This window comes from Electrona antarctica (genome assembly GCF_951216825.1).
Source record: "Electrona antarctica genome assembly, chromosome: 11".
In the NCBI taxonomy this organism is placed as follows: Eukaryota; Metazoa; Chordata; class Actinopteri; order Myctophiformes; family Myctophidae; genus Electrona; species Electrona antarctica.
The window spans coordinates 9,901,703-9,913,776 of NC_136792.1; the positions used below are offsets into that span (position 1 = coordinate 9,901,703).

Here is a 12,074-nt window from a genome sequence, read left to right on the forward strand (position 1 = left end):
TAGAGTTTTCGTTATTAGTTAATTGGTTTAAGTTAGGGGAGGGGGGAAACGGCTTCGACGTCCCTATAGGGGGTGGCCTGGGCCCCCCCTCATTCTCCTGTTTTGGCCGGCATCTCCAGGTCTCCTTTGTTCTCCTGATTTGGTAAAGTACCTGACAGTAATATGTGTTTTGTTTGATATTTTGTTTGTTGGTTCAATGCTTCTGTGGGGAAGTGGTTAATAAAAACCGTTAAAACTTGTCCACTTGTCCATCTGTCCTTATGTTGGGGTCTCCAGTTTGAGCAACAATGTTGCACATTATTCTTTTAATAGTTTAATCAAAGCAGTAAAATGTTAAATGCCCTGAAATTGTACAATGGACATGTTTTATTGATTCTTTAAGCTGTATGAAAAACAAAACATCTAAACAAAACAAATCATTGTTCTATTACTTGTGAATAAAGAGACCAAATCAGCATTCTGCCTATGAATGTCTTTATGTTTCAGCATAACGTGTATTAAGGGACAAAGTAAACATAAATACCATCACATGGTTTTGTTATTGTCTAAGACTCGAAAAATGGTCATTATGTTATTTACACTTTGGGTTTTATTCCCCAAGTAACATAAACAAAATCTCACACACACACACACACACACACACACACACACACACACACACACACACACACACACACACACACACACACACACACACACACACACACACACACACACACACACACACACACACACACACACACACACACACACACACACACACACACACTGGGAATTTTGTCCAGAATTGACATATGGTTTTATTATCTTAGCAAACCTTTTCATGAAGACTTATGTCTTCATAAAGTCGTCGTCGTCCTCCAATGCATTGTGGGTTCTGTAGTCTATGCAATACTGCTACAGTATAGACTACGTTAAGATCCTATGTACTGTATTGGTGTTGAGGATTTAAAATTGCTATTTTAAATCCTCAAATAGCAACAAACCGCTCTGCTCCCGTTGAAAAGCATTGGCAGAATCCGCCCATACAGGCAGAATTAAAGTTCGGTGTGACCACACCCTTAGAATATATTTCAAAACATTTTGCATAGTTTAAATGTTTGGTTATTTTGAAACACAGAAGGAAATTGATAATGAATTTGACATATTCTGCAGTAGGCTGCGCTAGCACAAAACTACTTTCTGACCTTGACAGCCCATACATTCAAACATCCTATCTGATTGCATTAAACAACGTTAAGCTTTGCCACTCACTTTATGCATGCACATACCCTACTTAATTTTCGGACTAATTGCAAGAAATATACTTTAGAAAAGGGACTGCCAACTTTCTGCTCTTTTCTATGGAACTGAATATAATATTCTACATTGATACAGACATGGACGCACACACTGCTCATACTGTACACACAAACCATACACCCCGGTCATCTTAAAATATTCTGTTTATTATATTCTGTATTGAAACACAGGGTCAGTCAGAGAGCACTCGGTCAGGTGTAAATCAGTGACCTCTATTTTTCACTGTAGAATTCTGAGCGGCATACCAGCAAATGCACACGTCAGCTTCTTACGCAAACCAACACTGTCACTCTGTCACACAATGAGTGACCATAACGATAGCAACTCAATATGGGGAGAGAGTGCACATTTGCATTTAGGCAGTCTATTTGGAAGGTCGCATAGTTTTACAAAACTGTTAACGCATCCCGCACAACGTCCTTGATTGAGAAAAATAATCAATATGCACTTTTTTCCTCCTTAAAAAAATTGCTATAGAAAAAAAAATTAACTAGCAAAAAAAAACACAAAAGCTCCCCTGCTCCTCTGACTGCAAACTGGGCACATTCTTCAAATGACTGTTTTCTTCACCAATGTGGATTTCCAAAAAACAGTACACATTTACTTTTTACTTTCAACAATGTAGCATGGATCGTTTTACATCTTCAAAGCCCTAAAGAAAAAATATATATGTATCTATCATTTATGTAAAATATGTATTTTGCCAGAAGGCCTCTTAAGCAGCCTTAGTCATTATGCCGTTATTACAGATGACACTTTGGCCACAATGTATACGTTAAATACATTCCTTAAGCAATTCAATGCACGACAAAAAACAATGACGTTATTTTGTGCATAAAAGTGTCGCCTGTCAGTGGAACAGGGCTAAGAGTCATATTTCAGAAGTTTACAGTAGACCTGTGTAGTAGTAAGTAATAAATAAATATAACCCTGGCATCCTCCTACTGTATGTATGTGTGCAAGGTCGTCACTGATCCCCATCGATCAATGACGTGCCATCATCGATCACGGATGGCACAGAGACACTGCCTGAGGAGGGGGGCACACAGCCAGGGAACGCCCTCATAAGACTTATGAGTGCAAAGTGATTTTTTTGATAATGCAAAATGTGTTATATATATATAAGTATACATCACATAGACATGACTACACTATCTATCATCATGTCCGTCACAAGATGATTCATCTTAGTAATTTCGAAGATGCTCCGTTTGACAGAGAAAGGGGGTCTTTGTACCATTGCAGGGTAGAGGAACACTGTGCAGTGCTCCCCCTTTCCAACCACCATTTGTATTGTGCATAAAAAAGGAAGGGGGGACGGGACTATGATCTGGTGAGTGACAGACTAGTTGCTGTCATTACAAGAGGAATAGTCCGTGTGATGCTGACTATTTTTTTAAATCAGTAAATAAAAGCAAATAAGTTAAGAGCAAAAACAAAAAGAACAAAAAAACAATGCAGCAAGCATGGGGGGACCTTCTAGATTGGCCCCTAAATGAACCATGGTTGGCCCTGGTGGCGGAAGACCCCCTGACACCCCCCCACAACTCCTCTGCTACAGTCTTGAGAGAGAGAGAGAGAGGGGAGGGAGAGACCAGAGCCTTAGTGGACAATGTGACTGCTTGGGTTCGTGACGTTCGTCGAAGGCACTGCTGGGAGTTGCTCTCATCACAAATCAAAATGCTTTCAAATGCTCCCTACCGACTCCAAACAAGATGCGCCGTTAAGTCCCAATGAAAAGAAAATGCCACATATACGGTGTGCTGGGAAAAAAAAGCATGACAACGTTGTCATAACTTGCAGAACGGCACCCATACAAACGCATTCAACCTTGTGATCGCAAATAAAACGTCCCATGGTTACAAAACTGAAACTACTACACAAATTAAAGCGCTTAAAATGAACTCTAGGCACTGGACATGTGTGCAGCAACAGCTTCTGAATGAGGCAGCTGGATTTGTGTGCAGAGACGCAACTTTAATATTTTACACCCAAAAAAAAGGCTGTGTAGTGTATTTACAGAAGGATCCAAAAACACCCCAAACTCCTCCAGTCATCATATATTAGATGTTAGATCTCTCTCTCTCTCTCTCTCTCTCTAAAATCACTCAAAATTCCCCACGGCGATACAAAAGTGCAGTTGGAAGAGTTCATAGCATTGAGGACAGAGAGAGAGAGAGAGAGAGAGAGACAACAGATCAAGAATCCTGTCCCGAGTTGTGTCTCTCCGTTTTGAACTCTAAGACAAAGCGAAGTCTGAAAAATCTGAAAAGCAATTATTTCCTTTCTCTAATTTCCGTTTGGTTTCTTTCTTCACTTCTTCCTCCTCCTCCTCCTCTCCCCCTCTGTCGTCCTTCTTCCGACACACAGACCGCGATGTGTCCGCGTTTATTTTATTTATCCCAGCTGGTCCTCATACTGCTTCCTGAAGCAGTCACCAGCCGGGAAGAAGTCCCAGGATCGTTCCGAGTACATCTTCCACACGTACGACTCCTGGAAGCAGCAGAGATTTTCATTTTAATTTGAACTCATTTATTCATAAGAAGTGTCCGCTTTACATTAGTTCTTTCAAACAATCAATCACAAACTACAATACAATGTCACACAAAATTAATCAATAATTTAGAGCAAAAACATCAACAAAAGTGACCCCCGTATTTTTGACCCTATCTAGACAGGCTAAACTAATTTATCAGTTAGGTATCTTGGCTAACTGGGCTTGAATACCCCTACATACAATAGCCTACAATCTTAAAATATCAGTTGTAGATCTGCTACAGATGCATATAGGTTAATGCATATAGGTTTAAAGTGCTCATGTGACCTAGTCACTTCTTGTGGGCTTGCTTTCATAGACCTGATTGCTAAATGCTCTCGCAAAATCTGGCAATGCTGCATGCAGATAAAGGCTGGCTTCTTCTGAGCCACAACAAGCTCAACACAAAAGAAGCTTCTACATACAGTACGTTCTGACGTACGTATGAATGGTATCCACCTGGGCTTGCTTGGTATACATGCTAAGGTTTAGTGAATGCTGTAGAACAGCCAGGGATAAGGACTTTGAACTGACCTGTCCCGTATGCTCCGTTTCATCCTTGTTGATGAGATACATCAAGAAGAACCTGCAGGGAAAGAGAAGGAAAACGACTTAAAACTGCACCTCGCTCGCACGCATGCGCGCGCACGCACGCACGCACGCACGCACGCACGCACGCACGCACACGCACAGTAAAGCCACATCTCGGAATGTGGCTTTACAATAAACAGTAATGCCATATTCTGACATTTCATGCTGCTATAGTGCCAACTGTAGATAACTCACATGTAGTTGGCTAAATTATGCTCTTCTAAGGTGTGCGTCTCGAAGCCGTGCGGAGTCGTGTCAAAGTAGTCGCTGCCGATCCCACAGATGAAGCATTTTGTCTGGACAGAGGACACAGATGGACCAGTGTTGTAAATTCAGGGATAACATTGAAGCTGGCAAAACATTTGTGTAAAAATGGTGTAAAACAGTGGTTCCCAAAGTGGGGTCCGGGGACCCCTAGGGGTCCTTGAGGGAGTTCCAGGGGGTCCCCAGCAAAATGATAGTTTGGAACCAAATGGACCCTTATGGGTCTGTAACTCCGAGAGTTACAGACCATTTGTACACTCTCAGAGTTGATTTTACAATATAAATTGGGGGTCCCAGAGATAGAAATGCCATTAAATGGGGGTCCGTAGACTAATATGCATGTCAAACTGGGGGTCCCTGAAATTAAACGGGCTGAGAATCACTGCTGGAGCCGTAAAAATCTTCTCTTATGGGGGTCCCTGGCTTATCTCTTCAAATGGAGCGTCCGCAGGGCTAATTAGTGTCAATTTGGGGGTCCTTGACATGAAAAGGTTTGTGTAAAAAGTGGTCTTACCTCCATGTCCTCTCTGACCTGCTCCTGTTGATCTCTCAGCTCACCGAAGGCATCAATGATCAGACCTGAGAGACAGACAGAGTATCACATGATGTTGTATAACTACTTGGACGCAGTGTTGTTTTTGGCAGCACAATTTTGATTTCAGTTTTAGTCATAGTCTCTTGAATAGTTTTCATTTAGTTTTAGTTGCATTTTAGTCACCTGGAATGTTTTACTGTTAGTCTAGTTTCAGTCGACTGAATATCATACGATTTTTAGTCGACTAAATCTACAGTTGATTTAGTCGGCTAAAATGTGTTTTGGCCTTGATGCCGTCGTAATGACTGATTTTACACTTGCTGCAAATAGCCGATCTACAAGCTCACAATGCGTCACAGCGCCACGCGTTGTGAGCTTGTGGATCGGCTATTTTCAGCATGCAACTGTAAAATGACTTATACTGGATCTCTTGTGCACTAGTCCCTCCCTAACATTTTTGTCTAGTTTTTATTTGTTGACGAAATTGTCAGTACATTTATTCTTAGTTTTAGTCGTCACAGCTTCGTTTTCATTTAGTTTCCATTTAGTTCTCGTCGGTGGGAAAAAGGGTAGTCTCAAGGTATAGTTTCAAGTCGACGAGAACAACACCGGTGCGCAGCGTATATACCCTGGATGATGGCCAGCAGGATGACGATGACGAAGAAGAAGAAGGTGATGTCAAAGACCACGCGGTAGAGCTCGTACTCGTCTCCCGCCGGGTCCTCGATCTCGTCTCCTATGCCGCCGCCGGCTCGCACGCCCACGTACATGTGGAACAGGTAACACTGCACAGGATGAAGGGGAGAGAGGACAGGGATAGGTGGAGGAGGTCACTATGGGAGCATCGTTCACATCACACTCTAATGACACAATACAATGATGTGTCTTAACCACTTCAAAAGCCAAAAAAAAGAAGAAAGAAACTGTGTTCACTCTGAACCCATTTTGGACGGGAACCCCCTTTTGGTGATTTATAAGCATTACCGGTATGATATGTTTCGGCTATTGAAAAATAGCAGATCTACAAGCTCATAGCGCGGCACCGAGTGCCGCGCTACGAGCTTGTAGCTATTTTTGAAAAATCGTGAAAATGTGGCCCAAATGTTTGAATATATTCTTTGACAGCGAACGTTTTTAACTCAAATCTTTGCTTCTGAGGGGTCCCTGAAACAACATATTTTCAGATGGGGCTCCGCAGCCAATTACATATATTTTTTGGGGGTTCTTGACATGAAATTGTTTGAGAACGACTGACATAGATGAAACATAGGGTTTTTCAGAAAACTGTCAGGATTTAGAAGGCATTTATAGAATCGAACTTAGGTCTAAAATGGGTTAAATGTTGAATTCTAATGGTGGAGTGCATCACTCACAGTCATCATGTCATCACACTTCATGTCGGGCTCGTCCTCGTCCTCGCTCATGTTGTAGAACTTGCGGAAGAAGTTGAAGGCCACCACAGTGTAGAGATACACCACCACCGCCAGCAAGCCCACTGTCATCATCAACTGGAATTATCACAAAACCACATTAAAGTTGCACAAAAACACAATTTACAATTTAGGCATTTAGCAGACGCTCTTAATCCAGAGCGATTTACATTAAGCAAGAACAAAAGCACATATCACATACATAAAAAGTAGTTATCATGAAACATGCGTAAGCTAAGAACGTAACCGTGGAATATCTATATAATGAAACTATACATACTATAATATACTAATACATATATACTAGTAATGCACCGAATATTCGGCCGCAGAAAATATTCAGCAGAAAATGGCTAAAAATGCATTTTCGGCCTATTCTGTTACGGCCCGAATAGGCAGAAAATATATCACCGAATAGTGTATGCAATTAATACATTCAAAAGAGCTGAATAAATGTTTTATGGACCCATAATAGTGATTATTATTTAAGTTAAGTTTTGCCATAACCATTTATTTTGCCATAAATCAGGTAGCTTTAAGGTACGGCCATGACAGCAATGGTAGGAAAAAAGATGTAATATTAATCATATTCGGGTATTCGGTTTTCGGCCAACTGTTTCCTATATTCGGTATTCGGTTTCGGCCAAGAATTTCGCTTTCAGTGCATCCCTAATATATACTATAAAGTGCTATGACTACATAAAATGCAATTCTAGTGCTGTCTACGTAACATGCTATAAGTCTGTATAAAATGCTATCTAAGTCTACATAAAGTGATTATCTTAAGGGGCCACCACAGGATGTGGCTGATAAAGTAGAAGCAGTTACACTTAAGTTAAAGTAACACACCTGTTTGCCGTTGTGGGTGACGGAGGACAGGATGGTGCGGAGGGTTTTCACACCCATGGCGATATCCAGGAGATGTGTGGCGTAGAAGAAGTTGTTGTAATGTCCCAGAATGGACATCAGCCAGTACCAGACCAAGTAGAGGAAGGTCTGAGACAGGGAGACGAGCGGTCACCGTCAAATAAAATCTCACATTTAAACCAATTAAACCCCACCCTTTTTCCATCTGAACACCATCATAATGTGACCAGATTTGACTGAGAGTGAGAGCCTGCCATCACGGAAATTCCATGCTTTTCACCAGAGGAGAAAAACGTATTATTTCTTTCTTTTTTCAAAATGAGGCAGACTCTTCACATACATGTCTGAAATAAGTGTCAGAGCTGAAATCGACATGTAAATATGAAATACAGTCCACAGAAGTGAACCTTTCAAGCCTGTTTTCTCAAACCGCTGTTTTCTGCAAGACATTAATTACTCTATAAGCCATATCTCCAAAAACTGAACAACCAATGTGTCAATTTGAAGCTATGATTCCCTGCTTTCATATAGCATGAAAAGAAACGGAAATTCAAAAGAATCCAATGGCAGTCCCCCCCGATCTGCAAATACATTGCAATGCGACACATTGCAAGCATGTAGATTGGCTATTTGTGTTAGCCTATAGGATAATGTACCTATTCTGACCATGTCATAATAGGCAAACATTCTGCAAAAAATAGGCAATTAAATATTACTACCAAAGAAAGCCAGGTCAATTCCCACAATATCCTCTACAGTGATGATTGTACTTACATTGTCAGTTAACACAACTCCGTTCTTCCACATCTGATACTTGATGTCAATAGATGTTATCCTGTAGAGACACAATCAGAGATAATGTTCCTTTCAGCTCTGATCAGTGTTGTTCTCGTCGACTAAAACTATGACGAAAACATGTTCATCGACTACCTTTTCTTCACTGACGAAAACTAAATGGAAACTAAATGAAAACTAAGCTGTGATGACTAAAACTAACTAAATATATCGACAATTTCAGTCAATACGTTTGGCTATGTAGTGCCCAAGACGTCTGTGGACGTCTTTTATTTAAAAAAAAAAAATGAATGTAAAAAGTGGGCAACCTGGGTTACTATTTTGAAAGTGTTGTGTGGGCACACAATGTGTTAAATTCAGCATAATCCGTAAAAAAAAAACAGCAGTTTTAAAACGTCCAAATCCAAATCCAAATGTTTCTGTATCAGTGGTTCTCAAACATTTTCATGTCAAGGACCCCCAAATATATATGCAATTGGCCGCCGACCCCCATCTGAAAATATGTAGTTCCAGAGACCCCCCCAGAAGCAAAGATTTGAGTTAAAAAAACAGCAGTTTTAAAACGTTGCTTCAACCTGTCTTTTAGGGTTGGGGTTAGGGTTAGGCTTGTAGGTCTGCTATTTTTGAGAAATCGTGAAAATGTGCAGCAAATCGTTGAATATACTCTTTCAGAGCGAACGTTTTTAACTCAAATCTTTGCTTCCGAGGGGTTCCTGGAATAACATATTTTCAAATGGGGGTTGGCGGCCTATTACATATAATTTCTGGGGTCCTTGACATGAAATATTGAGCACCACTGATATAGACACGTAGGTATTTCTGAAAACTGATTTTAGAAGATTTTTTTTTAAATTTCGACGTCAGGACTAAATGGGATAAAGTACCTTGATTTTTATCCACCCTCTCCTCATTTTTGAGTGGTGTAAAACACTCCTACAACTGGCTTTGTTAGTTTACGTGTCTGTCTGTTTGTCTGTCTGTCTGTTCGTACCAAAAAATGAGCATGGTTGCTATGGTCACCCAGTTCACACGGGTGTGATTTCATTACGTCAGACATTATGTCAGACCACAGCTGATCAGTCTATATAAGACCTCACACCACTCAGTTCACACGGGTGTGATTTTTTTAATCTTTTGAGTGCTCGGATCGCCACTTTTTTTTTTAGTACTCCAGTGAGTACTGATCTTTGAAGCACCAGCCCTACTTTACATTTAAACTTTTATTGCATCTCCATCGAGCACCTGGTTGATTTTCTTTTTAACCCATTTAGACCTGAGCTCGATTCTACAAATGCCTTCTAAATCCTGACAGTTTTCTGGAAAACCCTATGTTTCTATGTCAGTCATTCTCAAAACATTTATGTCAAGGACCCCCAAAAAATATATAATTGGCCGCCGACCCCCATCTGCAAATATGTTGTTCCAGGGACAACTCAGAAGCAAAGATTTGAGTTAAAAATGTTCGCTCTGAAAGAATATATACCGGTATTCAAAGATTTGCAACAAATTTTCACGATTTTTCAAAAATAGCAGACCTATAAGCTTGTAGCGCGGCACTTGGTGCCGCGCTATGAGCTTGTAGATCTGCTATTTTTAAATAGGCAAAGCATAACATAATGCTTAAAACACCAAAAAGGGTTGCCGCCCAGAATGGGTAAAACTGCTTGCAAACTGAAGTTTTTCAGGTTTACTAATATCATTGCAAAAATGATACCAAGTAAAAATGGTGGATTTTCGTACCTGATATGAGGTGTTTTTCAGACAGCATGATCTTGGTGACGGGGCTCCTGTGAACGGAGAAGGTCTGGAACAGCTGAGGTCCTGAACCCACCGTCTCTGGGTGTTGCACTATGACCCTCACTGCCCCTGAACTGGTTCCATATGCTATCTCTATCCAGTTCCCACTGTCACCTGGGAACACAACACAGGAGGGAAACAATTCATCTCTATCCAGTTCCCACTGTCACCTGTGAACACAACACAGGAGTGAAACAATTCATCCAATGATTATTTGATCGACAGAATATTATATATATATATAATATAATATATATATATTTTTTTTTTTTATAGTCAAACTGTAATTAACTTAACAAAAAAACAATAATCAACAGATTCATTCATTATGGAAAATGTGTTAGTTGAAGCCCTAGAAACGCACAAACTCAGGTTAAGATTAACAGTATTGGTAGTACAGAGTTTTGGTAGCGTAACGTAACGGTATTGTCCATAAGGGGAGGCAAGGTATGTTTTTAAGTAATAATAATTTAGTCAAAATATTACTTGTTTTTGGTGTGAGGTAAACACTCAGGGCAGTGATGGCGTCTTCAGTTGGGTCTCTGTACAGCTCTGTCACCAACAAGTCGTTATCTTTCATTCTCAGAGGAAACTTCTGAACATCTGAAATCATCACAACAACAGATCAGATAAAAGACTTAGCTGCTGTACATAAGACCAGTGGTTCCCAAACTTTTTCATGCCAAGGAACCCTCAAATTGACACAAATTAGCCTGCAGACCCGCATTAGAAAAGATATGCCAAAGACCCCCATAAGAGAAGATTGGTACGACTCTAGCAGTGATTCTCAACCATTTTAATTTCAAGGACCACCAGTTTGACATGCATTAGTCTACAGACCACCATTTAATGGTATTTCTATCTCTGGGACCCTAATTTATACTGTAAAATCAAAGGCAATTTAACTCCGAGTGTGTACAAATGGAACCAAATGGACCCGTTAGGTTCCATTTGTACACTCTCAGAGTTACAGACCCATAAGGGTCCATTTGGTTTTTAACTATGCTTTAGCTGGGGACCCCCTGGAACTCCCTCAAGGACCCCTGGGGGTCCCCGGACCCCACTTTGGGAGCCACTGCATAAGACAACAAAGGGATAGTCCACACTCACCTATGTAGTAAATGGACCCATTGTTGCAGCCCAGGATGAGGAAGGAGCCAGCAGTGTCGTAACTGTTGATAGGAACTACATCCTGGTTCTGCATTCACAAAATACAATTCTAAAGTCACACGTTCAATTCATGACTACCTGAACGTTCATTCAGTCATTTAGAAACTGTATTATTATTATTATTATTATTATGTGGAAACACGAGAACAAATCCAACGGAAATAGAGACAGAGACACCAAGAGAGAGCAATACAACAATTTAACGGTCCAATCATTTACAGCTAATTGTGAATAACATATATGTCATCATGTTTAGCCATGATACACAAACTATAAATTAATGGAACTAGTCTTGGCCGACAGCAGCAACCAGTGGCCACATCTTGGTGCCAACTGGCAGCAGGTTGGTAGCATACAGACAGCATAGGAGTCTGAGAAAGTGGCTATGAACTGGAGCGACAACTTGAAGGTGGAACCTGCACACTAATAAATCCAATACAGGTACTTTGTGTGTGTACTGTGTGTGAGCCTGTGCGTGTGCGTGTGTGTGTGTGCATCCTAGAGTACCTGCCAGTGCTTGGTGACAGCGTTCCACACCCCCACCTTCCCTGTGTGACTGGTAGCAATGAGCTGATTGCCAACGAAGAAGAGAGCCTCCACAGGGACGTTCAGACTGAACACACCTGCAGGCAATAGGAAGTGGTCGTTCACAATCAGGGGCAATAACTTTAATTGCGTACCTACTACACAATCAAGTTTACTGTTAAACAAAGAAACATGTATGTTCTAACAGCATCTCATTGTAAATTAATAGTTCAATAAAGGCTGATGATTAGTGAATGATATG

At 40.7% G+C, this 12,074-nt stretch overlaps 1 protein-coding gene across 2 annotated transcripts in view; it reads right to left on the reverse strand.

Annotated features, from left to right (window-relative positions):
* Nucleotides 1-1,427: 1,427 nt before the first annotated feature.
* Nucleotides 1,428-12,074, reverse strand: part of LOC306932653 (SH3KBP1-binding protein 1-like) — a 32,480-nt gene continuing 21,833 nt past the window's right edge. Inside the window, exons 1-9 of one of the 2 annotated variants that reach the window (XM_079514544.1) lie at nucleotides 10,061-10,200; nucleotides 8,300-8,360; nucleotides 7,508-7,654; nucleotides 6,602-6,736; nucleotides 5,857-6,013; nucleotides 5,208-5,272; nucleotides 4,625-4,725; nucleotides 4,373-4,424; nucleotides 1,428-3,795 (exon numbers count right to left, since the gene is read on the reverse strand). In XM_079514544.1, coding sequence (XP_079370670.1) covers nucleotides 3,700-3,795; nucleotides 4,373-4,424; nucleotides 4,625-4,725; nucleotides 5,208-5,272; nucleotides 5,857-6,013; nucleotides 6,602-6,736; nucleotides 7,508-7,654; nucleotides 8,300-8,332 — 786 coding nt within the window. In that variant the 5' untranslated portion in view covers nucleotides 8,333-8,360; nucleotides 10,061-10,200 and the 3' untranslated portion in view covers nucleotides 1,428-3,699. Of the gene's footprint in view, nucleotides 3,796-4,372; nucleotides 4,425-4,624; nucleotides 4,726-5,207; nucleotides 5,273-5,856; nucleotides 6,014-6,601; nucleotides 6,737-7,507; nucleotides 7,655-8,299; nucleotides 8,361-10,060; nucleotides 10,232-10,603; nucleotides 10,721-11,227; nucleotides 11,316-11,794; nucleotides 11,911-12,074 lie in introns of those variants that run through there. The other variant, XM_079514543.1, reaches the window with a different exon arrangement.